At 33.7% G+C, this 27,831-nt stretch overlaps 1 protein-coding gene across 4 annotated transcripts; it reads left to right on the top strand.

The window, feature by feature from the left end:
* Nucleotides 1-97: 97 nt before the first annotated feature.
* Nucleotides 98-26,949, top strand: LOC130053116 (sodium/hydrogen exchanger 8-like). 4 transcript variants are annotated; one of them, XM_056159737.1, is made up of 18 exons: nucleotides 282-382; nucleotides 2,818-2,856; nucleotides 3,059-3,225; nucleotides 3,522-3,602; nucleotides 4,634-4,677; nucleotides 5,586-5,669; nucleotides 6,775-6,876; nucleotides 7,227-7,405; nucleotides 9,204-9,342; nucleotides 10,311-10,416; nucleotides 12,822-12,938; nucleotides 14,048-14,130; nucleotides 14,302-14,413; nucleotides 17,444-17,586; nucleotides 17,831-17,899; nucleotides 18,138-18,164; nucleotides 20,394-20,537; nucleotides 21,126-26,949. In XM_056159737.1, exons 2-18 carry the CDS (start codon nucleotides 2,843-2,845, stop codon nucleotides 21,264-21,266), a joined length of 1,752 nt encoding a protein of 583 aa, XP_056015712.1. In that variant the 5' UTR covers nucleotides 282-382; nucleotides 2,818-2,842; the 3' UTR covers nucleotides 21,267-26,949. The 4 variants fall into 4 exon arrangements, with proteins under 4 accessions (XP_056015703.1, XP_056015707.1, XP_056015713.1 ...); XM_056159728.1 differs by lacking the exon at nucleotides 2,818-2,856 and having other exon boundaries at nucleotides 98-382; XM_056159732.1 differs by lacking the exons at nucleotides 2,818-2,856; nucleotides 18,138-18,164 and having other exon boundaries at nucleotides 98-382.
* The last annotated feature ends 882 nt before the right edge of the window (nucleotides 26,950-27,831 follow it).

Genomic DNA, 27,831 nt, shown 5'->3' with positions numbered 1-27,831 from the left:
AGTCAATATAAAAAAGAATTGATTAATATTTTTTATAAATTTATGCATGAAATGATGAGATATGGAAACATTCGAATCAATATATAGAACGAATTAATGATATAAACTTCCGAAACACCACCGTGTCACTATCACGATCACAGAATCATGACAATGAATGGATCCAATATTACCGCAGTCTTTCGGGAGGTTGCACCCACAGTTTTCACTTTAACATAGATATTTCCGTGAAGATCATGAAGAATTTAACTTTTGTGCTGTTTCTTTTCTGTGTTGCCTGTGTGTCCCTGTCAAAAGAAGATGCACCCACGCCTCCCAAACCAGCACCTGTTCCTGTCCCCAAGGAGGACATTTCTGGAATATTTACAAACACAAATGAAAGGTATCTATTTAAACATTGTTATTGATATCTGGAAAATGTTTCTGGTTATTTTTTCTCACATGCAATGCAGTACTTGTATATTTTTCATGTATAAAACGAGTCAGTAATATTTTGTTCAAAAGTGTAATGCCTTTATTATACCCCCCGCAACAAGTTGGGGGGGGGGGGGTATACTGGAATCGGGTTGTCCGTCTGTCTGTCCGTCCGTCCGTCCGTCCGTCTGTAGACGCAATGGTTTCCGGACTCTAAAGCATTATCCTTTCCACCTACCGTCACCATATCATACATATGGACTACCCATGGGATGAAGATGTTCCCTATCGATTTTGGGGTCAAAAGGTCTAAGGTCAAGTGCACTGGACATCGAAGAAGCAATATGGTTTCCGGGCTCTAAAGCGTTATCCTTTCCACCTACAGTCACCATATCATACATATGGACTACCCATGGGATGAAGGTGTTCCCTATCGATTTTGGGGTCAAAAGGTCAAAGGTCAAGCGCACTGGACATCGAAGTAGCAATATGGTTTCCGGGCTCTAAAGCGTTATCCTTTCCACCTGCTGTCACCATATCATACATATGGACTACCCATGGGATGAAGATGTTCCCTATCGATTTTGGGGTCAAAAGGTCAAAGGTCATGCGCACTGGACATCGAAGTAGCAATATGGTTTCCGGGCTCTAAAGCGTTATCCTTTCCACCTACAGTCACCATATCATACATATGGACTACCCATGGGATGAAGATGTTCCCTATTGATTTTGGGGTCAAAAGGTCAAAGGTCAAGCGCACTGGACATCGAAGTAGCAATATGGTTTCCGGGCTCTAAAGCGTTATCCTTTCCACCTACAGTCACCATATCATACATATGGACTACCCATGGGATGAAGATGTTCCCTATCGATTTTGGGGTCAAAAGGTCAAAGGTCACGCGCACTGGACATCGAAGTAGCAATATGGTTCGGTTTGTCATGCCATTTGTTTTTTACACTCAGAAAAGAGGTAGTTTATACCTATTACCAACACCCTTTGGGAGATTGGGGTAAGCGGGGGGTATTCTTAGTGAGCATTGCTCACAGTACCTCTTGTTTACTCAGATTACTGATAGACGCTGTGAAAGTAAAATATACATGTATCTTAAAGTTAAAGGCCCTTAACATTTTGTATTGAACTGAACATATCAAAGAGGAATCATATGAACTTACAATTATTAATAATTTTGATTAGATAAGGGGTGTGTTTGTAAAAAGGTTGAGAACACTTCCCCTACGCGGTTATCCCTTTTTAGCAAGCTTAAGAGTAAATATATTCAGTACAACCAGGAAAAATACCTTTGAAGTACATCTCTTCATGTTTCATTTGAAAAGAAGTAAAAGTGCTAAAATGTCTGATACTTCTGCAAATATAATTAATCAAAACAAAAACACTCTTGAATTTCAGCCTCCTTACCTCGTATGTAACAACATTGATATGAATTTTCTTGACTGTTTTGTCAATTTTACAGAGACCATGTGTATCATGTTGAGTGTGTGTCACTAATTTAGCATGACATGGAATTTAATTGCCTTTATTTTCAATCAAAACACCAGTTTAATATGGTAATGTTTACTTCTTTCTCGCTATTAAAGAGGGATAATCGCATTTTAGCAAGAAGATCTCACTATAGGGGAAGTGTTCTCAACCTGGTAAATGTCCTGATTTTTAATTTAAAGCTTATTTTTTAAGTAATTCTATTTATACCAATTTTTTTCCAGTATTTTGAATGATATACATGAGAAACACTAATGAAAAATTACCAATTTGATTGTTTTATAGGATTTTTACTTCTACTATGAGTAATGTCCTTGCTGATATCAGAGTTACAAGATAGATTTGATGTTGTGTCCTTATTAGCCTATTTAGAGTGTTAATTATAATACTGTAGGTTTACATTTTATTATATGTGATTAACAATCATTTTTTCATTTTCTTATAGTGAATTTATTTATAACACTGAAATTTATGATTTTTTTTTCAATTTTTATGAATTTGATCCAAGGTTATTAATCATTGAGTGCTCTGGCTGATATCAAAATAATCTGAATAGATGAACTTAATGGGCATCATTCATTACGATAATAAACTGTGATTAATTTGCTCTTCAAGTACGATCATTATATATATATTTTTATATCAATATGTGCATTACTTTTTTTTCCTGATATATACTAAATTAAGAAAATAAAACATACATCGATTAAAATTATTTTATAAGTCCAACCAATGTACTACTAAAGAGCTAATGGTATATAGCAATAAACAATGTTTTGATACCACATAGGGCAATTCAATAATTCCTATATTCACTCCATCTGTTCTACTAACACTATATTTGTTTTTATATACAACATATGTACAATTACGATTAAAAGTCAGTTTTTTATCTTTTTTTCCAGGAAAGATTGATTTGATTGAATATCCATGCCAATTTCATGGTACACATGTCCACTTTATCTACAGTAATTAAAAATCTTCAGAAATTTGTACCAGCAAACTGAAATTAGATAAATATTTGAAAGAGCTGCACACAATCTACGGAATTTATAACTGAATAGAATGAGATAAATAGATCTGTATACATTTATAAATATAGGTGTGTTTACCATATATAATACTGTTATGCATGATTTCTTCCAGTTCGAAAAATGACACCAACACAACAACTATACTTAACACTACCACAACAGTCACAACAGTGGCAGCCCCCACCACAAAACTGGTACCGGTGGACTTACCTAAGAAAGGGTCTGCCGAAGAGGAGCACCATAGCAGCTTCACCATCTTCTTCATTCTTATACTAGTCGGTACGCAGTAATGATAATTCAGTTTTGTGACCTGCAGCTGAAGTTATAATATGCAGATTTAATGCAGTGTCTGTTTTCCAAACAAAACTTAATTAACATGCACATCGTGAAATAGCATGCAAATGTGAAAGTAAAGCTATATATAATTTCAAGAGTTTTCCCAAGTATATATGGAATAATGATTTAGTTTGTGTCATATGAATTGAATGTATAAAGTTTATTTTTAATTCAAAAATCAGTCAAACAGTCCTAGTTTTCAGTACATGTAATTATGTCTTATTGTTGTTGAATTTCAGCTTTGTCAATTTTGACGACTCATATGCTCATCCAAACAAGGTTTCACTATTTACCAGAAAGTATAGCAGACATTTTATTAGGTAAGTGTGTACTAACACACCAAAGAGAAGGATATTAGTTGAAGTACTTTTAAATCCTTAGTTTCAAATTTTGTACACCCATCAAAGGTGGGATGTATTGTGGTATGGCGTTTATATCCATCCATCTGCATGTCCATCTGCATGTCTGTCTGTCTGTTAGCTTTTTCATGTTCGACTCATAACTGGGATACTAAGTCATTCAACTTTGCCAACTGATGCACCTTGGGTAGAATGTGTGTTGCACTATAAAGTTAGGTCACTCTGACCTTTAATTAAAATAACTCTGGGCCAATATGGCAAAGCCCTGTCCTTAGACAATTATTTTGCACAGAATCATCAAACTTGGTCAGTTAATGCATCTCGGGTAGAAAATGTGTCGCACCCTATATTAAGGTCATAGATGATAATATATCATAACCCATATCATAGTTGCCAACACACCCGATTTTGTCAGGTTACACCCGATTTTTTTACCTGTAACCCAATTATATTTGATGACCCGGTAGGTCATGCTTTTCACCAGATTTTTTCTAAACAACCCAAAAATTTGCTGATTTCTGGATTTGGTTTGTAAATTATTTCACACATGTCATTTCCAGTTATCACCTCAAGTTTGGATCTACATAAACTATGTCGATGGCAATGAACAATATTAGGCTGTGTATCGGTAAATTGTAAGTGCAGGTGTAAACAATTATCTGGAAGATGTTTTGGCAAATCAAACTAAGAAGTAATTACAAAATGGCTTTCGATAGAGTGAGATCATCACCAGGGCCAGCAGGAACAACACCAACAAAACGAGAAACGATATTTATGTACAAATAAAAGAATCTTGGAAAACAACTTTCACTGGATGAAATGAACTGATCGAGGATAGTACATGGCTAATTGTATTTTAATATATCTAAATTGCACTTGTTTAATAAGCGTATTAAACATTTTTTCTTGCAATGTAAGTTTGGATATACTGCATATGTACAATGTATGATGCAAGACTGTGTCAGTTTTTGCAATAATTTTTTATTTTGCAGGTGCTTTTGCAGGATTGGTGTTAAAAATGTCAGGGAGTGTTCAGGTAAAAAAAAACCCTTGTATGTTGTTGAATTACTCTTAAGCTCACCTGTAGACGAATCAAAATTTGTCATTTGGTGTTATGGTTATAAACTTTTCACCTGTTTATATATATTATGTGGCAGTTAAATGTGACCTACATGTATCATGTCATGTTAATTTTTTTTTTGGGGGGGGGGAGGATTCGTTTGAAGTTTGTTTAATCACTATTGCTTCAGCCAGTAGTAATGATTTTCCTTGTCACAAATATGTTGGTTGTGATACAGAGCATAATTTCCCTATAGTTTCTGTATAGCCTTAAAATTTCAGAACATTGTCAAAAGTTATCTTGGTTTTTTTAAAATTCAAATTATTAACCCTGGGTTTAGGATGGATCAAATTTAACATAATGCATGCATGTATACAGAAAAGAAAATCTTTTTAATAAGTCTTGTTCTCCAGAAGAGCAAGATAATGTTAGTCATTTTGGTTTAGAGGCACTCCATGTTGTGTGAATTCAAGTTTGGTTGTGTCATGATCCTTTGGTGCAAAGTTGGGGCCATAGTATGTGTAAAAGGCTTTCATGATTGAAAAAAAAATCTTGAGAAAATCATAACAGCAAGGCCAAAGTGATTCAGGTGAGTGATGTGACCCATGAGCCTCTTGTTGAAAATACATAATGATATAGACTGCAACCCCTAAGACTTACATACTTCATGAAGCATGTTAGGGATATTTACCCAAAGCAGTAGTAGAATTAAGATGTTAATATATTTTATATTCTATGTGGGTTTTTTTCTGAGTTGGTCTAGAATTAATATGCCAATATTCCAGAAACTTTATTCACTAACCTCTATCTTATTTTCTGAATATAGTGTTTTAAATTGAACTTACCGATGTCTTAAATGTGGATTTTTGTTGTCTGTTTTTTAGAATACTGAAGCTTTCAACCCAACTGTGTTCTTCATAGTGCTGCTACCACCTATTATATTTGAATCTGGATACAATTTGCATAAGGTACACTAAAGATAATGTTCATTTTGTATATATGATTATGCTCTATCAAAGTCCTATCCAATAGTATAAAGTGTTTTAAATGGCTATGTTTATCACATGTATATTAGTTGGACTTCTTTCAGATTTGCAGGGTTGTTTTGCAGTCTTTTCCCCCCAAAACTTTCAAAATGAAATTCATTGATATTTCATTAGAATGATATACATGTATATTGAATCATTCTTTGTGATATACAAACCATAATTTAATTGAAAACCATATTTCAGGTAGCTTATCTCTTTTTTTGCATGCCAGCCAATTTGCTTTATGATTGATATTGAAACACATTCACATTTCCACACCCTTTCATGTTATCTTTTCCTGGCTGCCAGTCATATAATGACATTGTGCATATCATTGTGTCTATAATAATCTAGAGTATGCAGAAGGTTGGGATTCGAATCCCGGCCGCGACAGACCTAAAACAGGTAGTGACAGTTCCATCACTAAACGCTCGGTATCAGGTGTGAATGTCACGGGTCCTCGAAGATGAAATTGTGATATAATGGCATCATGTCTATCTTATAATGACATGATTATTACAGCTAGTTATTTTAGATTTAAGTGTCATGTTCATCCATGTCTTCAAACAAGTTCTTGTCACGATATTAATACATGTAACACTGATTTGTAAAATTTTAAATGAAATTCAAGAGGTGGAATCCATTTGACCAACAAATTGCACCTTGGAATTCTTTTTGATTGGTTCTCATAAACATAATTGATAAGGGTTTTGATAAACAAAAGGTATTTCATAAATGTGTTTTGCAGTGTTTAGTTAGTTTCCTATCGTTACTTTTGAAACTTTATAAAAACACCTGGTATGAAGAGTTTTCTTTGGCCTTACCGATATGCAAATATTCTGTTGTCAGCATGATTAAATTCCATGATTAGGAGTAAGAAAAAACCCACCACACATCTGTTTCGTACTTCATATTCACACATTATTGGATGCACAATTTTTTGATTAGGAATGTCCTTGTATCAGTGAGGTGTTAGTACAGTGTATTTTATTAACTTGTATACGGAATTTACTTTGTACAAAGTTCTTTCCGTTTTGTTTTGTAGGGTAACTTTTTCCAGAACTTGGGTTCTATTTTGGTGTTTGCTATCATTGGCACAGTGATATCGGCCCTGGTGGTAGGGGGAGGAATATACTTACTCGGGCAGGTTTGTGACAAATTATAACTAGGATGACTGTTGTTTTCATGTTTTTATCGAAATTGAATTGATATTTACAAGACTGAATGATATAAACTTAAGTTATCAATTTTATCGTAATTTTGTTAGTACTTGTACATGTACTACAAACTTAAAAGCATGTACATATATATTAAAATATCTAATAAATTTAGAAGCTTATGATCATAATTTGTGTTTCACAAACACATATTGTTAATGCTAGCATCTCCCTATGGATAACTTAATTGCATGTTTCGTATGCATTTTTACAAGTCTTCGAATATAAATTGACAGAAAATAGATAAATTGTATGAGACCTATATATTCTTACACTACAGGCCCAGGTAGTGTACAAACTGACCTGGATTGAATCGTTTGCCTTCGGGTCTCTGATTTCGGCGGTGGACCCTGTGGCTACTCTTGCAATTTTCCATGCTTTGGACGTGGAGCCCGTGTTGTACATGCTGGTGTTTGGAGAGAGTGTGTTGAATGATGCTGTATCCATTGTACTTACAACGTAGGTATTCATGTCACCCCAAAAAAAATCAAAGCATTGCGATCAATAAATGTGCTCAAGAAATTAATGTTATAATTGTAAACATGTTAGATATTAAATTTATTGTACGTTGATATGTATCCTTGTTATGCAATATGAAATAGCATGCATCCCTATTATTTGAAAAACATTTCAACATTAATGTTGCAGTACAATGAACAGGGTTGGGCGGTTAAAACCACCCCCGGTTTTTTCGATAAATATTTGAGAAATAGATTGTTTTTGACATTATACGAGAGTAACTGTAACACTTCACTCCGGTGTACTTTTCATGAAGCGTCAAGTGTTGTAGTACATACCCTCTGGTATTATCAAAAATGAAATTTATTTCTTTTTAAAATTGTTCACAACTGCAGAACATTCATGAGGAAATGGCTATCATTTTAATTTGTAGAGATATTAAAGGCAAAGATGTTGGAAATATAAATATTTACAATGAAAACACATTAAGAATTTCAATTGTATCAAACTTTGAATAGCCATTTTTATAAGCTGTGAGGGCTTTTGATGAAATCCCAGTAGAAGTGCACTGGGAGTCAATGTTTTTTCATTATTTTCTGTATTCACAGTAAAGAACAGAATGTTGAGTTAAAGAGAAAAATGACAAGCCATTCGTATTGATTGACACATTGATATTTCTTAGTTACATGTACAGTATAGATATTTCTTAGTTACATGTACAGTGTAGATATTTCTTAGTTACATGTACAGTGTAGAGATTTCTTAGTTACATGTACAGTGTAGATATTTCTTAGTTACATGGACAGTGTAGATATTTCTTAGTTACATGGACAGTGTAGATATTTCTTAGTTACATGGACAGTGTAGATATTTCTTAGTTACATGGACAGTAGGGCTGGGACGATTCAGGGTTAGCTCGATTCGGTTCGGTTTCGATTCATAACAGCACGGTTCGGTTATTTTCGATTCGGTTCATGTTAGGTCCAATTTATCTAATGACACCACAAAAATTAACAATTTTAATGAGTAGCATATTTGATTTGATTTAATTCAAGTTATATAACTATATGTTGTCATTTGTAAACATCATATATATTCATAATGGCATTTTATAACTTTGATAGAAAAAAGAAAACACTGACAGTCTATCAAAATTTGTTATATTAATGTGCTGCATAAGTTTTGGATTATTAAACAAATCTATAGTGAATCTAAAATGTATATGATATTGTTTTCATTGATATGCAAAAATTCAACAATTCTATCAATTGAGAGACTTTGAAAATCTCTCCTTTATTGATTTACTTCTCTCATGTTAACTGTCAAATCTGTGTCATTACCTACGATGTTCATTTCACTCCACCACTGACAGAAATGCTATATGTCATGTAAAGATAAACTGCAATGATCTTACGGACCATATTCTGTTGGTATCTGAGTGGTGAAAATGCTAACTCTTAACACAGTAGTGATTTAAATCTCTGTTGCATAAAAAACCACGTTTTCAACATCACTCGGACGCCATATTTGTTGTTTTGGTGTAAGTGAAATCTAAACCGAACCGAACCGAAATCCGGAATTTGTAATCGGTGCATCGAATCGAATGGTATGAATTGCAGTGCACCGAAATTTTCGGTGCACCGCACAGCCCTAATGGACAGTGTAGATATTTCTTAGTTACATGTACAGTGTAGACATTTCTTAGTTACATGTACAGTGTAGATGTTTCTTAGTTACATGTACAGTGTAGTCTAACACATCAATCCTCCACTGCTTCCATTATTGCATGTTCTTTCAGTACTGTGTTAGAGTATGCAGATCCCTCTATAAAAGTCACTAACAAAGCGGAAGCAGTGTTCTCGGCAGCAGGGCGATTCCTGGCGATGTTCTTTGGCTCGGCAGCTATAGGAGTCCTGTGTGGTTTAATCAGTGCTTTAGTATCCTTGATATATATAAAACTGTATAGAGTGATGACAGTGTTTTTCAGTTGTGTAATTATTGATTGACCTTACACCAGGTTAGATTTATCTTTAGATATATACACATGTATATATGCATGTAGATTTTTTTTACTACAGCTGACAATGATTGTTTAATGCGCTACATGTTAGATTTTTTTACTACAGCAGGCAATAATTGTTTGAATCACTACATGTTAGATTTTTTTTTACTACAGCAGGCAATAATTGTTTAAATCACAACGTATTGATAGATTTCTTCTACAAGAACTGAAAATTATTGTTTAAATCTCTACATGTAAGATTTTTTTTTAGTACAACTAAATATTATTGTTTCAATCATATACCACTACAGTGTAAATCGTTCTCATACTAACATATGAGATATTAATATTATTACAAAATATACACTATGCACACTGTACATGTTAGTATCTGTGTGCTGTATATAGTATTGATTGCCAGGGTAAGTATTTCTGACGCAGACACATTTTAAGTTTCAAACGACATATACATGAAGCAAGAGAAATGGTTCATTTTGGGTAACAGTTCTTACAGTATTATATCCTAGCTTTAGGTACTGTAGATGAAATGAAGATGAAATATTTCATGGAATATGAATGGACAACATATTTCCTTATCTGCATGTACAGTGAATTATATTTCAAATTAAAAAATGCATAAAGGTATCGGTAGCTGATTTATGATAAGTAGATTCGCATTAAATCATTTACTTGTATCCACATAACAAATACTAGTATATGTATTGAATTGAGTGAATGTGTACATGTACATATTAATTCGCATGCTTGTTTTAGATTAAATAATATCTTGCATAGTTAGATTTCATGGAAGAAATTTCACTAATTGGTCACTCAGAACAATTTACAGCAAGCGATTTATATTTTGCATTGGACAGTAGAGTTATATTCCTTAACTCTGTTTAGTTATTAAAACATGTAGACCTACGGAAAACTCCCTCACTGGAGTTTGGACTCATGTTAACTTTCTCATATTTGCCATATGCTTTAGCAGAAGGAATCCACTTATCTGGTAAGGGAAAACTATTGAAAGAAGTAATACATCATAACATCATATTCATGTACTATGTATCCATTGATATCCGCAGATAAATGTGTATGTTGGTAAACCCATCTGAGAGAACTCGGAGAGAATTTTCCAGTTCATTATAATTTTTAGCCGAGTTGTAACGAAGTTGAACTCGGCTATTGGTTTGGTGATGCGGGCGGGCGGTTGGGCGTCAACAATTGGTTTCCGGATGATAACTCAGAAAAGTTTACAATCTAATCAAATGAAACTTTATATATTGTTGGATACCAGGTAAGGAAGACCCCTATTGATTTTGGAGAAAAATGGTCAAAGGTCAAGCTAACAGTGACCGAAGATAGAATGAAAATTTCAGAAAAATTTGGTTTCCGGATGATAACTCAGAAAGTTTAAATCCGAATCAAATGAAACTTTGATATATTGTTGGGTACCAGATAAGGAAGACCCCTATTGATTTTGGACAAAAAAGGTCAAGGTAACGGTGACCGGATATACAGTGATCACCCGCTATATTGCCCCCCGCACATCGCAAAAAAGTCCCGTTTTCCTCACTATGTAAAACCCCGTTATATTGCCATACCACCATCCGCCAACCTATTTACAGGTACGATTTGGTCAATTACCATTATAATCAACCCCCCTAATTATCGCCAATCAACGGCAGGAAAATTTCAGTGAGCAGGCTTAGGCAATTATCCGCTATCAGTCCTCAAGGTATCCAAGTTTGGAGCAGATAATAAATTATGTAAATTATAATCAACTGAGTTCAAAGATGCAGTATTGTTTTTGAAATCTGAATATGGCGGATACACCGAAGTCTAAGCGTGTTGGACATAAAACAAAAACGGGAAATCATTAAATACCCCTACCACTACGAGTCATTTACGACCACTGGACGCCGGGATTATCCAGGCATTCAACGCATGATGTATTAGATAAAAATTTTTGGATTTTTTATGACAGGTGCACACATAACCCCTTCCCCCGATATAATGCCACCCCCGTTATAATGCCAAAATTGCTGAGGTACAAATGTTGGCATTATAACGGGGGATCACTGTAGAATGAAAATTTCAGAAAAATTTGGTTTCCGGGTGATAACTCAGAAAGTTTAAATCCGAATCAAATGATACTTAAAGATATTGTTATGTACCAGGTAAGGAAGACCCCTATTGATTTTGGAGAAATAGGTCAAAAGTCAAGGTCACAGTGACCGAAAATAGATTTAAAATTCCAAAAAAAATTTGTTTCTGGAGGATAACTCAAAAATTGTAAATTTGAATCAAATGAAACTTGGATATATTGTTGGATACCAGCAAAGCAAGGCCCCTATTGATTTTGGAGAAAAAAGGTCAAAGGTCAAGGTCACAGTGACCGAAAATAGATTGAAAACTTCAGACAAATATGGTTTCTGGATAGTAACTCGAAAAGTTTAAAACTGAAATTAATTCTTCACAATTATAAATATGCCACATCATTCCTGACTTTACAATGTATCCCATGCAACTCGGCTTATGCACCCCTGGGAGCATATATTGATTTTTATGTTTATCAAAAGATATCATTTTTAAACATCTACATGTATATAACACAGATGAAGTTGGTCACATGATCAAAATGAAATCTAATGAAGGGCGATGTGCTGATTTCATCACACACCCACTGTATCTGTGTTGTACAAATGTTTTAAATAATGCCTTATTCTTTATATTTGCATTTTTTTTAATGATATTGATACAATATGTCTTGTAGAAGCTCAGATTAAGTCTGAAGTGCAGAAAAATTTATTTCAAAAAATTTCAATGATGACATCACGGTAGAATCATATACATGCAGCAATGACCTATTGACCTGACACTCTGTTGTATGGTGTTATAGCGAGCGAAGCTCACGTTGCAAAGCGACGTGATGAGCTAGCTCAAATGATTACAAAATTGTCATGTGATTTGCTCTTCATTGGCTGAAAAATTATGGGGATTACCCATAATGCTTCCGGAAAAATGTCGCTGTCACTGTGGTATGCTTCATTGCAAACCCTATAGATAAACAAAATAGATAGTATGGAAAGTACCATAAAATTTTTTTAAATTCCAGACAATCTTTCTATACCTTCGTATATTTTGTTGTGGATGATATTGCTTGGTTTGAAAGAAAAACAAATGCAGTTAATATAATAATGTCACAATGCACTTTTACATCTCCCGCGTTTAATGAATAGACAGATTTTAAAATGCCTGAAGTCGTGTTGCAAGATGTTATGGATCTTCGCACATCTCAACGTTCACACCGTAAACATATTACTGTACAAGGAAAAATAAAAATGTTACTAAAAAAATTGTGAAATAGTATATGTAGATAAACCTTATTTTGGATTTTGTTATCATTTACAGGTATAATGGCTATTTTGTTTTGTGGAATTGTGATGTCTCATTATACTCATCCAAACTTGTCACCCGTGACACAAATCACTACTCAACAGACGTTCAGAACTATTGCCTTTATAGCAGGTATGATTCAAGTAAAGTTCACTAACATAAGTACAGTTACCTGTACATTGTAGCTATTGTGCTTTGAATGTATCTTGGTTCATAGTTCTCAGTATGGTGTGTACAAGTATGTATCTCAACGTTGTGCAAAACGAATGGAAGGAAAAATGAATGTATTGTGTCACTTTTTGCAGATTCCACCTGATGCTTCAGACATATTGTATTCAGTGTAGGAAAGAAATTACAAATGCAACTCTTCTTCTTCTCTAACTGCTCCATATAGTAGGCTAGTTGTCTGTGTGCAGCAGGGTTTCCTCTTATCTCCTCTGTTGTCCCTATCCTCTGCAATTATCAAACTTTCATGTATCAAAGTATTGAGACTAAAATACTTGCACGTATCAAAGTAATGAGACTAAAATTCCAGGTGATTAGATGAAATATGAATTAGTAATCCAATTAAAACATGCTTTCTGCTTTAACCTTTACAAAATTTAGTTGAATGATGCATGCAGAATTTTATAATTTGTATGTGATTTGGTGATCAGTTTCATCACAGCTTTAGTAGATCATTACACCTCTTTACTAATAGATCTCTAGGTGATAGCATATAAGTACCTGTATATAATATGCTATACATAACCTAACTGACATATAAGTACCTGTATATAATATGCTATACATAACCTAACTGACATATAAGTACCTGTATATAATATGCTATACATAACCTAACTGACATATAAGTACCTGTATATAATATGCTATACATAACCTAACTGACATATAAGTACCTGTATATAATATGCTATACATAACCTAACTGACATATAAGTACCTGTATATAATATGCTATACATAACCTAACTGACATATAAGTACCTGTATATAATATGCTATACATAACCTAACTGACATAGGAACATTGACAATTGAAAGAGGGACTATGAATGCCTGAAGTTTGATTATTTTCATGTTCTGTATCCTTACAGTATATATACATACATGTATACATATTACATGTACATACATGGGCTATGTACACAAATGGTGTAACTTGCAGAATATAATGCATATCTGTGTAATAATTCTAGTATCATCAATAATTTCTATGTACATCACTTCTTTTTCAGAAACCTGTGTATTTGCCTACCTAGGCCTAGCCTTCTTCAGTTTTAAATTGATGGTTAAACCTGCATTTGTGATATGGAGCATAGTAAGTTGATGAAGCAATGTATCTAAAGAAAAATATACCTTCTTGGTTTTTTTTTTAAAGAAAAAGAATCTTCAGCTCATAGTCTGTGAATTCTCTGGAAAATTTTAATGTGAAATTGCATGGAGAATCATCCCCTGTGTATTGTTACATTGACTATTTGATTGATTTTAGGCTCTGGTACTCCTTGGAAGAGCTTTTAATATATTCCCACTGTCATTCATCATGAACTACTTCAGAGAACATAAAATCACAAGAAATAATCAATTTATCATGTGGTTCAGTGGTAAGTTCTATGTCATTAATGCTTTGAAATATTATCGCAATTCACCTTTGAATTAGAACGCTTTGGCCGATATGGCACTGCGTTGTGTGACGACACAATTGAATCTGTTTGTAATACAATTGCGAAATGCAACATAAACTTTCATTGGTCCATATGTATAAGTCTGCCCAAATTCCCTTATACAGGAGTAGTCGGCATTTGAAAACATTACGGCCAGATGGAAACAAACTTCAAAGGAAGAAAGAAAAAAAGTTGTATTCTTGTCTTGTTGTCTCATAAATTTAACATAAAAAAATTAATGACATATTTTCCTACTATACTTGTGTCCAAATATACCTTCAAATATTTATTAAAGCCCCATGCGACCCAAAAACTCACAGCTTTTGATGATTTTGTTCGTTGACGTAGCCATGTTAGGTAGCCAGTCAATTCGAATTGCGGTTCATTTCCATACTGGCACAATAGCGTCTAGATGTGAACTAATACCCCACAAATATTTTAGCTAAATATTTTAAATAAGTTCCATTAAATGATAATTATTCAAATAGCTAAACTCACGGCAATGCAGCTTTCATTAGTGTGGGCCGGTTTCCATCTCTGCCACACGAGGGTTAAGGACCATAATGGGCATATGTAACATGTAAGAGCTTATTTTACCTTTACAAAAACTATATTTTTTAATTTCTATTAATTATTTGTGTTGATAATAAATGAAGTGCGAATACATAACTTACAACCAATTTTATGAAGAGATACCAATAACAACAGGGTTCAAATTGACGGGCTACCTAACATGGCTACGTCAACAAATGAAATCATTTGAAGTTGCAAGTTTTCGGGTCGTGTGTGGCTTTAATGAATATTTGAAGGTATGTTTGGACACAAGTATAGTAGGAAAATATGTTAAGATTTTTTTCATTTTGAATTTATGAGACAGCAACACAAGAATACACAGATATCAGGCTCAACCATGCGCAGCTTTTTGTGCCTCGTAAATCAAAGGTTTTTATAAGAGGTGGATCTGTAGCTCTCTGTTCTGTCACAATATTTTTTCAGAGAACTACAGTTCTCCAGCTAGTAATTTTCTTGTTCGTCCATCTCACCTGAATCCGCTCGAGAAAGTGGGCGGGCTGTAATCGGCCAATGAAAACTCTTGTTGTATTACATCAAACATGTCATTCAAACTGCAATTGTCTCATTCAATTGTGTCGTCACACAACGCAATACTATATCGGGTAAAGCGTTGTAATTCAAAAGTGAATTGCGATAATATGTGATCAAGCATTTCAAGGTTTTACCGTACTGTATAAAAGTGAAAATTTGGCACGCCCCTCCCCATGACTTTAGAATGGGACTAACCCTACTGCAACCAATCCCACCCTAACGACGTATAGGCAAATTCAGAAGAGGACAAATTTGCTTTTCAATTTATTTTGTGATAACGACATGTAACAAAAGTTCCCCTGTATACAGTATAATATTATGTTGTATTCTTCATGTTCCTGAGATCAGTGACATAATGTTTATGGTTTGTCTGTTTACAGCTTTAACCTAAGTTACAAAATAAAGACTTCACACATGGTGAACTTGAAAGTTCAAGGTCAAAACCACCTATTTATCACAGTAAAAGCCAAGGTTTAGTCTTTTCAAATTCACTATAATTAGACTTTACCATTGTCGGAGCACAGTGCTTGACAAAGACTCCTCTTATAAACAAGTCCTACAGTCATGATAATTGGCTTATTTCGTATCACATGATTAACTAAATAAAGTGGAAGATTGCAGTTAGAAACAGAATGCTTCTAAACTTGTGTTTGTACATGTATGTGTTTTTCTAACGGTGATTACACTGTGGTATAATGCTTGTCTGGTACTCACATACTGTTTTATTAGGTTTACATAGTGCTATTGCCTTTGTATGTGTATCTCTAACAGTGATTACACAGTAATATAATGCTTGTCTGGTACAGGTGACTCTCGATGGCTCGAACTTCGATCTCTCAAAGTTTTTGGTCTCCCGAAGAGAAATCATGGTCCCTATTTTTTTCTCTATATAACAAAGCATTTTTACTATTGATCTCTCGAAGTTCTCAATCTCTCGAAGTGAAGTTGGGTCCTGTAAAACACATTTCATTGTTTTTCACTCTCAATCTCTCGAAGTGGTGGTAGCCTATACCCACCTTTACCCAAGTGTGTAGTAAATTCTGCTTGGACCTTACCTGGATTTTGTTGAATGCTGGAGGGGTAATTAAGTGTTTACATAGTTGAAATTTCACCCTTGCTTCTCTGTGGAGGTGACACACTTGAGTATATAATTGGCTAATTGGTCAGTTTACACCTTGCTCTGGGGTTTTGGGTCATTAGGATTAAAATTATATGTAATCCCACTTGGAAAAAAATCTATAATTTGTTTTGACATGACAATGAGAGAGTAAGTTTTATACATGATTTAGGGATCTACAAACTGTTAAATTTCTCTAGTTTGTTCTTTGTGTAAAGTTACTCTAAAACATCGTTTTACTCATTCGTTAGAATTTTTGGTTTGGGTAAAGTGACATAACATTGTGCTCTATTTAGTTTGCGATGGTAAAGCTTTATTGGAACTTGGTTTTGTATGCTTATCTAAGCATCATTAAAGAACAAATAAATACATAAACTTTGAAATATTGTTATCAGTGCAAAATAAGGTTTTTTTATTTTGATATCAAATTGACTACCTGACGAATATGAAGGAAAACATGTCAAAGTGATATCATATGATCTTGTTGGTATACATTTCCGGTTACTGTAAAATCTTAACCATACCGACGGACCTTCAATTTGAATTTCGATCTCTTGAACTCTCGATTTCTCAAAGTTTTATCAAGGTCCCTTGAACTTCGAGTTATCAAGAGTCACCTGTATTTACATACTGGTTTTTTTTTTTATTAGGTTTACATAGTGCTATTGCCTTTGTATGTGTTTCTCTAACAGTGATTACATGGTGATATAATGCTTGTCTGGTACTTAAATACTGGGTTTTTTTTATAGGTTTACGTGGTGCTATTGCCTTTGCCCTGAGTCTTCACCTGGAATTTGAGCAGGAGAAGAGATACGTTCTAGTCACAGCCACTCTTATTATCGTACTGTTCACAATCTTCTTTCTGGGGGGCATGACTCTGCCACTGATGAAGGTAATGGACTCATAAGGACTGATAGAAGCCAAATCTTATCTTATTTTCCCTGTGACGCGACATGTATCTATACACTGTGTGATGTAGTCTGCAATGGGACCTTGGAAACCAAATAAATTTACTCCCTTGGGTGTTTTAATGTTGCATATGGTGTTATTTTCTCACAGATATGTACAGATGTATATACGTGAATGTTAATTAGTTAAGATGTACCTTTGATGTACATGCTAATTAATATTTTCAGTGTTTGAAAGCAAACAAAAAGAAGAAGAAATCTGAAAGAGAAGTCTCTCTGAGTAAAACCAAGGAAATGGTAAGGTACATGTATTTCAGTAATTCAGAAATTTCAGTTCAGCTAATTGTTGGAGAGTCGTTTTGTAGGAACAATTTGCCTGCAGACATCAAAATACTTTAATGTGCTATATATTCTAAGATTGACATCTCTGACGTGTGTATAAGTAATGTTTAGTCATATCAAGGTTTGAAATGAAACACTACAGATAAGAACAGTTTCATTGGTCGTAATTTATGGATCACCTTTTGTTCAATAGCTACTTATTCCACATATTTTTCAAGGGGTAAGTTAATTCTGGGTATCAAATGCTGTTGGTATGAAATATGTTTGAAAGCCTGCACTTATATTCAGAAAATCTTTACATATGGAAAGACATTTTGTAGATCACTGTATGTGTATATTTAGGTACAGGGTTGGCTTTTGTTCATAATTGATGATAGCATTTATATCATAACAAACGGTATGCAGTGATTGGGATAAGCACGCGTCCTGCGCCATAGTCGCATTAAATAAAAAAAATGGTGCATAGAATATTGAAACACTGCGCCGTTGTGGTTCACATCGTCAATATACATGTACCTAGTTTGAGATTTTCCCGATATACGAACTTTTCAACTTTTGAGCTGATCCCCCACTTAATCTATATCGATTAAGTGCTTGAAAAATCTTTATCGCTGTTAATGCTTTAGTAATAGTACAACTTTACGTTCTTTTAAGCGCAAGTATGACTTAGATTTCCTCAGTGTCTAATCAAACAGTAAAAAGTTATCTGATTGGTTAATGTCATTAAATTGCTATTTTAATGCGCACAGACTGGAGATGCCACGGGAAAAAATTCTTAAGCCTGACAAAGGGCAAACTGACTTTAATTTTCGCCTTAATGATCAGCCAATACTGGCAGTAGACACTGTAGGAACAGAAGGAGACGATGACGCGGACAATCACAATGAGAATCCTTACTTAAGCAAAACGTAAATTTAACACAAATAATAAAACTAAAGTTATCCACGGCATTACAGTCTGTCAGTAGTGTTTAGATTATAATTTATTGGTCTCTCGGACTTGTCATTTTAAAATGTCTCATAAAAATTTCAATATGGCGCATTCATTTTAAAAATGTCACATTGACACTAGCTGGTAGCGCACCATTGTCACATTAAGCAATTTGCTTATCCCAATCACTGGGTATGGTATTGTTCTGTATTCAAGACTACATTAAATATAAGTGCTTGGATATTTCAGAATATGTGACACCTTTAAATATGCTTTTGTCAGCTTGTTGGAAAAAGTGCTCACAAATTGAAATAAGATCATTCCACTATATATTAGAATGCAAGTACGTGCATGATGAAATTGACAGTACCGTATATTCTCGCCTATAAGTCGGTTGTATTTTTTAAGGTTATTATACATGTACAGGAATTTGCCATTGACCCGCTTATAAGTCTGTACAAATTTTTGTCAGAATTGGTCGACAATTTCAAGTCAATGCTCTAGTGTTTTTACCTATGTTTCAAAAAATATTTTGAGAAATTAATAATTATGAGGTGCTCAATATCCAAGCCATACCTGTTTGGGGTTTAAACGCAACCCTTGATCTATTATGGGCAATGATCCCTTGTTTACCTATGCAATTCTGGTCTCCTAATTACCAGTACCTGACACTGTGTGACTGTTTACTTAGTGGCACGCGCCTCGCGAAAACTGTTATTGTGGGATTCCGGTATAATTCATTGTATCAACAATTTTAAGAGTCAAGAATGATGATCTAAATTATCTGTTAACAATATTCAATCTTTTATGAAATATATTTCAGCCAGTATACATATGAATATTTCAATATTAAATCGGGTTCGTAATTCAATTTTACCGATAAACGATAGATTAGTTGAATATTGAAAGTATTAATCATAGCGGTATGTAAATAATTTTTAACTAGATAAAAATATGCAAATACTTGTACTTTATACATAATTTTAAAATACATAAACAATACAATATGTCAAGATAATCATTTGTGTGGTAGTCCATGATAATCATCGGAGTTGTTTAAAAAACACTACATTACGCCGCCCAGAAAAATACCAATCTTCTTAGAATGCGCCTATAAGTCGGACATAGAGTTTTGGACCAAAAATTGACTCCCAAAAATCCAACTTATAGGCGAGTATATACGGTATCCATTCACGATAATAAAACAACTACTAACCAGTATCACACAATTCTGAGTCATAGAAAATCATCAGATTACTCAGTGATAATAAATTACATTCATTACAAACTGAGCATTATGCAAGTACTTACCTCAGATAAAAATTTATTTTTAAAAACCAGCACCTCTCTAAATCTGCCCAACATACATGCTGTAGCATGCAGATTTTGTAAAGTTGTTTCTAGCATTTAGAAAATTTATGGTTTCTGTTTTCAATTCATTTCTATAGTTAACTCTGACAGTTACACTGTACATGATTTCGTTACATGATGGTAATACTTATGACCTTTGACCTAACAGGGTGAGACAGTGGACACGGATCATTTATCGGAGCTTACGGAGGAGGAGTATGAAGTGGGCTATGTCAGATCTCATCAGAAAGGCTTCATGAAGGTTGACGCCAAGTACCTGATACCGTTCTTCACGCGGAGGTTTACCAAACAGGTGGGGAGGGTTAACCTACACTGTATGTGGCTGTGTAATGGGGGAAATATTACTCCACAAAATACTATATGTAATGGTTGACTGCTTGTATGTACGGTACATGATAGGAAGGGGGCTTCTGTACGTACTATTATTGATCTCTGCTTAAGTCAGCTGTCAAAATATATGTCTTTAATTTACCAATACAACCTGTCATTGAGTAAAATGCTGTCTGACATGTTTCTTGCCAATTGAGGCAGTTCTTTACATATACTAATTTTAATTACGGATTACTCCATTTACTTGATCAAGATATAGGGCTCACAATGATTGTAGCCGGTTGACAGGGGATGCTTGCTGCACCTGGTCCCACCTCTGGTGTGTGCAGGGAGCAGTGTTTACCTTGTTCTTAGTTTTGTATTCTTTGTGGGAGTTATGAGATTGATCACTGTTTGTTATCCTTACCTTTCCTTGTATACATGTGATGTGTTTGTTGCTGAAAGTATTTGAATTTATCTGCAGAACTGTAGCTCTCTTGGAAAAATTATCCACTTACTGGGAATCAGTTTATGAGTTATAGATTATATAGTCTTCTTTGGCCATTTTCAGGAAGTGAAAGAAGGAAGAACTCAGATTAATCACCTCGCCACTCAGTGGTACCAAGACGTCCGGGCGGTGGCATCCGAATCCGACTCAGAAGATGAAGCAGAAACTAGTTTGATAAATCACGCAGAAGTAAATCATCACTGAGCAATGATTGCTTACATTCCGTCAGACACGTCAGCCATGTTTTATGTGCCGTGAAGTTGGATATCTTTATAGGATCATTCAATCAGTCATCTAGAATGGGATTTAAGTTTGTGTTCACTGTCATTGGTCACAAACCGTCTCATCGATATAGATTTGTCATAGTATGACCATGATTAAGTTAATCCTCTCATCGATATAGATTTACCATTGTACGACCATGATTAAGCTAATCCTCTCTTCGATATAGATTTGTCATTATACGACAATGATTATCCTCTCATTGATTTAGATTTACCATTGTACGACCATGATTAAGTTTATCACCCCATCATTAGTGGGTTGCTCAATTCCATGTACAGGTACATGTAAATGCAGTCAGATTCCTTCTTTAACTTATCATTTACCCAGAATCCTCTCAATGTGTATTGGACTGTTTTGTGTTCTGTGTTTGTGTTCTGACTTCAGAATGTAAAGATACAACATGTGTGACTGATTGTCAGATGCTGCTTAGTTGTTCAAAATTCTTTGGTCAGCAGTATCTAGCATACTGATGGGTGTATTTTATTGTAGGTATTACATGTACATATGTTTAGGTCATTTGAGTTACTCGTGTGGGTTACTGTGATGTTTTCGGTTCGTTGTCATCTGTCGTGTGTCATGAGTTAACAATTAAACATTTTCATCTTCTTCCGAGAATTTACTGGGCCAATTTTTTTTTTTTTTCAAATTTCGTATTTAACATTTATAGTGGAAGGGCAACTGAATTGTGAATTCCATGTTCCGTGTTGGGGCTGAAACTCAAAATTAAAATCTCAAAAAATGATGCAATATTTAAAAATCTTTTTCACTTTCAGTTATCTAGCAAACAAACTATACATGTTTATGATGAGCAAAAAAAAAAAAAAAACAATTAAAAAATAAAAACCACTTCATATCATTAAAAGTTTGAATGAAAGATCCATTTACTGCACCATCAGCACCATCAACATACAACTCTTCCATTTAAATTTTTTTGTGATATTCCGGTGACCGTTAAGGTCCAGGGGCCTCTAGTTACATGTAGGTTTGATTTACTATAATTTTTATCTTGGTTGCTGTTTTAGTGTGTTTTGGTCAGTACTTGCAGTAGATCAATTATTTAATCATTTTGTTGTCTCGAACTGCAGTTTATGGAGAATTGGGACTATAACTTGAATGGCACATGTTTTAGGTCATATACATTTCAGAGCACTTTGGAATTAGCATACAATCAAACTATTTACAATTTATGCATGAAATTCATAAACCTCCAAATATTTTATCGCCTGAAATACCTTTCAAGATAGAAATGTATATTTACATTTTAAACTTTTATAATATATATGCCTATGTTGATCTAAGTCACAAAATTAAAACAAAAAAGCCATTAATTTTCAATTATGTGACATTAATCTGATGTCGCGTTTGATTTGCATCGTACTGGTACATGTACGTGTAAATTCATTGAGACACAAATTTAAAGGTTCTATATGGCAGACTTGTCGGTAGTACTGGGAGCATAAATGTAGAAAAATTGATGTTGAATATATCTCAAAATTTTCATATTGCTATGCATATTATTTATCCATTTGTGAAATCCCTACAGGAATTTGTGATTAAATAGAAGAAGTATTTGTAAACATTGATTCATGATTATTCATTAGTAATAGCTAATACAAGTATGCCACATGGTATATGCATGTACTTATATGAGTATCAACTCTACAATACTTGTAATTGCACAACTCGCTGTCTTTCACAGAATCAGTTTTACAGATATAAATATGCTTCTGAGAGTGAGTAATGTTCATTTAAAATGTCTGTGTTTTATTGGATTTGTATTTATACATGTACCTAACATCTTATTGCTGTTGTGATTTTTAATTCACTCTGATTTGCTCAATTTTACCAAGGTTTGAAAAACCCTTGTGTTTGATACAGACAGATGCATATCCTTCAAGTAATCTCTGATTATTTATGATCTCATATTCAGAAATATATCAAAGAATTGCCAGTATGTGTACCAAGTAATTTGCACTCATAAAATGGGGTAGACAATTTGGAATTTGAGCAAAGGTAAAGTTGATGTTTGTACAAAAATGAAAAGCTCAGTGAGCTGCGTTAAAAAGGAAAGTTAAAGATAGTTAGATTTATTTGTCACATGTAATAAGATTTTTATACGCCCGTCTTAAGACGGGACGTATTATGGTATGGCGTTCATGTCCGTCCGTCTGTCCGTCCGTCTGTTAGCTTTTTCGTGTCCGACCCGTAACTTAAATACTACAAGGCCTAGAATCATCAAACTTTGTCTGTAGATACATCTTGGGTAGAAGGTGTGTCGCACATTAAAACCAGGTCACTGTGACTTTTCATTAAGAAGATAAGGCCATATATGGCAAAAACTTGTCCGGTTCATAACTTGAAAACTATTAGACCTAGAATCACCAAAATTGGTCAACTAATGCATCTTAGGTAGAAGGTGTGTCGCATCCTACTTTAAGGTCACTGTGACATTTAATTAAGGTGATATAAAAAAAAAAAATTTTAATGGGTACAATCTATACTGTTAACAATATGTGACGGGCGTATCATGTGCCGTGGCGGTGCACTTTATTTTATTATAAGTTTGATTTGAATTAATCGACTAATAGTCACCCTACCCTCATTTCTGATACCTTTTATTTTAAGAACTAAATCTGGTTGTTGATTAAGTTAATTAATACAATGGCTTCTACCTCTTCATTACATAAATGTACAGGATGCACCTGTAAGTCTGGATTGTGTGTTAAAAATGAAATTTTTATTTGTGTATATGGAAATGAAATATTTTGTCTTTCAGAATAATCAGTTATAGCAGTTGTTATTGTTTGTTTTTCCGTTGGAAATAATTGTTTTGATGATTTTTAAGTATATGTATTGTGTTGCATTAGGAGTTCACTCTTTGTATACATCTTGTACCAGTATATACAGTATTGGAATTTTAAGGGATTTGATTAAGACACATGTAAGAGGAATAAACCTGTATAGTTATTTTAAAAGAGTGCTTGATATATATTTTATGCCAACTTCTTAATTACAATTAAAAGAGAATTTGAACTTTAACATGATTTTTTATACTGTAGCAGACTGACTTTAACAAATCGATGATTGATGCAAGCAAAACACGTTAGGCCCTGGCTAGTGTAAAACCGGTCCCTGGCTAATATAAAACCAGTCAGGTTTGTCAAACTTGTAGAAGGCAAACAGAACTGAGCAATATATCCCTGATAAACTCGACATATTACTGTAGATATTTTGCAATAAACATCTCTTCATTTTTGTTTACTCAACAGAGCCTCAGGTTTAAGTTATTATTGTTTTTTTTTTTATCAGGTTTTGAATGTATGTGTGTGTCTGATTAAAACTTTTCACATTTTCTGTTTCTTCTCAAGAGCCACAAGGCTAAATTCATTTCAACCAAAAGTGAACTTAAAATATTCCAAGGTAAAGAGGTTCAAGTTTGTTAAAATGCTTTCTAAAGGGAGATAATAAAGAAATGTAAATACTAATTTCTAAAGCATAATATTAGCATGATATACTAAATATGCTTTTTAGAATAATACAAATTGCATTGTGGTATTGTATGAAATTATTTATTCAATATTTACATTAATTGAAATTTTTTTATACCTCTAGTAAAATTATATTGGTATATTAAAATATTGTATTATATGTTCGAGTTTTAAAAACAGTATTTTGTACTTATGCAGAGTGGAACTGAAGTCAGTTCTGATGCATTTTTTTGTATTTCATATGTAACAATGTTACAAATTCTCTCATGCATGGTTATTTTTTAATTCAAATTAATGAAATAAACACCATTAATCTATGTACATGTATTTATAATACAAAACAGTGTTACAAAATTCTCTCATGCATCTTTTTGTCTTTTATTCAAAATAATGAAGTAAACACCATTAATTTAAGAGAGTCCAACTCCGTTTTTGTATAATTTTAAAGTTTAACTATTCAACCACCTTCTGTTGATTGAAACAGGAAAAAACAATAAAAAACAATTTTGGATGGGTTATAGACATATATTAACTTACAATTAAATTTGATGTGTTTTAAAATAATACCATATTTTTGCAATAATAATTTTTACAATGACATATATTTACTTGTACATTCACCCCATTTTCCCTGAAACATTTTTTATACTAACTGAAACTAAGTTAATATCTCAAAAACTTTCGAAATACCCCAGTCGCTGTGTATATAATTACACTTGGCTTTAAAAAGTATAACATGGGTCTATTATGAAAATGTAATTACATGTAGAATAATTAAAATGTAAAGAAGGAAAATGACTTTTATTTTTTGAAAGTGCATGAAATGATATACCCCTCTTCACACCGGCATATTTCTTGGAGCACTAACACACTCTTGGCCCGTGAGTGTACAATGTTTATTACTGATAATAATTATAGTACGGTTTAATGGTGTTTTAGCTTACACGAGCTGCAAGCTCAGTTGAGCCTTTTTAATTACTCGTCAAAATATGATGTGGAATTAAAAAGGGAAATTAAAGTTCTTTTGAAATGTCTTCTGAAGAATAGTATATGACCCAGGTGAGTGTTGTGGCCCCTGGACATCTTGTATATACATGGAGTTACTCTACATCTCATAATGGCTGACTTCCTTTTAAAACATGAATAAAACTACAAATTTCCACAATATTTGTCTATTAATTTCAAAAGTTATTGTGTAGCTCAGTAGGTTAGCACGTCGACTGCTGAACTGTAGATCGTGAGTTCAAGGTAGTCCAGCAGGGATTTTTAAATTTTTTCAGATTGCTTTCTACTAAAACTGCATTTTTTAACTAAATAAAGTAAATTTGAAAGTTTTCAATTTCAAAATATTGTTGTACATGTCCTCCACTTTTCATCTACATCAAATTTCTCTGATGTAGCATTCCTCCATGTTATATTTTATCATTAGAATGACAATACACATTGTGAATGTTGATTGTGATTTGGAATTTCTACACAATATGTCTATCAATATGATGGAAGATCAACACTATAACATATTGAAAATATTCATGTTAAAACTCTCTGCATTAGAGGGATACAAACTTAATGTTCATGTTAAAACTCTCTGCATTAGAGGGATACAAACTTAATATTCATGTTAAAACTCTCTGCATTAGAGGGATACAAACTTGATAAAATTGTTGCATCCACAGAGTTGGTTTATAACATTTATTTTTGAATATATAGAAATGTTTTTTTAACAAATTTAAAAAACGATCAAGATAGAAGCGGGGAGTGGGGCAGTGTTTTTCCGAGACTCTTTTCTGTATATACATGTATTTTGTTTTATTTCATGCCTTCTCCTTTTCCTGGTGAAATGTTATGTTTTTTGTTATGCAATAGTGTACATATTATTTTACTTAGCACTTTATTCTAAATTTCTTAGTCACAAATATTTGAAGTGGTAGCAATTGTTGTATACTGTACATAACTAGATTATCCAAGGAGCAGTGGGCGATATTAACTGGAATCATTTTTACCCATTCGTTGTTGATGTTTTGTTTAAATCCTTGTGATAATGTCTTCTGCAGTTGCTTATTGATTAAAATAAAAATATGCAAGAAGGTAAATAAATCAGTATGCCATGGACATCTATAGTTGGTGTTGAATTTCTTGTAATACAGATTTTGATGGAAAAGGGGGTAGGGGCGTTACAAAATTCAGCATACATGTATATCAGGAAAGGGGAATAAATATTGTGAATCTAGTGGCCTCTGTGCCTACCTTGGGGCCAGATCTATAAAGAATTATTCAAATGTTTATCTTTAAACATCTTCTGTATGCTGGAACGTCTAAAAGATAAATCATGCATTGGTATAGTCATAGGCTAGGAGGCCTTTACCAAAATTGTTAATTTCATGGCCCTTTCTATTTGTTTTTTTTGTTGGGCAATATGAAGGCGACTGTTCAGTCAGACTGAACACTTCAACTAACAAACTATAACACAACAAATCGATTGGCCATTAGTTTTAATACGCCCATCTATAGAAGGAATGTATTATGTCTGTACGTACGTCTGTTTTGGGTCTTCCGTTACCATTTTCATTTCATTGTGGTCTTGATGCAGTTTTGATCCATTTCCACCTCTTGCAGGAAATTCGCCCCTTTACTTGAAAGTGAATGTTATATGGATGGTACATAATTTGTACGCCCAACACCTCCCACTCTACAAGTGAGGATCTGGTTTTACATGTATGGGTATTGAAGATGTACAAATGTAGCAAGGATTATGATTTTCGTCAATTTTTGAGAAAATTGGTTGTTGAACTTCGTCAGTTTTGAGGAAAAGAGACTTTGTCCTTTTCTTTAAAGTTAAGGCATTTGTAAATAACTTGAAGATGTGCATAATGCAAGGATTTTGATTCTCAACTATTTTTATTTTTCTCTGATATTTATATTATTTACAAGCTTTTGAACTTATATTTGGGGAAATAGTTTACTCACAGAACTTTTGGTTAGTTGTCCAGCTACCT

Source organism: Ostrea edulis, chromosome 1 (genome assembly GCF_947568905.1).
Source record: "Ostrea edulis chromosome 1, xbOstEdul1.1, whole genome shotgun sequence".
NCBI lineage: Eukaryota > Metazoa > Mollusca > Bivalvia > Ostreida > Ostreidae > Ostrea > Ostrea edulis.
Note: the sequence above shows the minus strand (reverse complement) of the source record. Positions and strands in the feature narration are given on the sequence as shown.

What these genes read in the sequence shown, in the direction of transcription:
- LOC130053116 (XM_056159728.1), top strand. Translation starts at nt 237, where the DNA reads ATGAAGAATTTAACTTTTGTGCTGTTTCTTTTCTGTGTTGCCTGTGTG. An exon ending in TTTACAAACACAAATGAAAG is followed by an intron (nt 383 to 3,058) that starts GTATCTATTTAA and finishes GATTTCTTCCAG; the next exon opens with TTCGAAAAATGACACCAACA. An exon ending in AACTATTGCCTTTATAGCAG is followed by an intron (nt 12,939 to 14,047) that starts GTATGATTCAAG and finishes CTTCTTTTTCAG; the next exon opens with AAACCTGTGTATTTGCCTAC.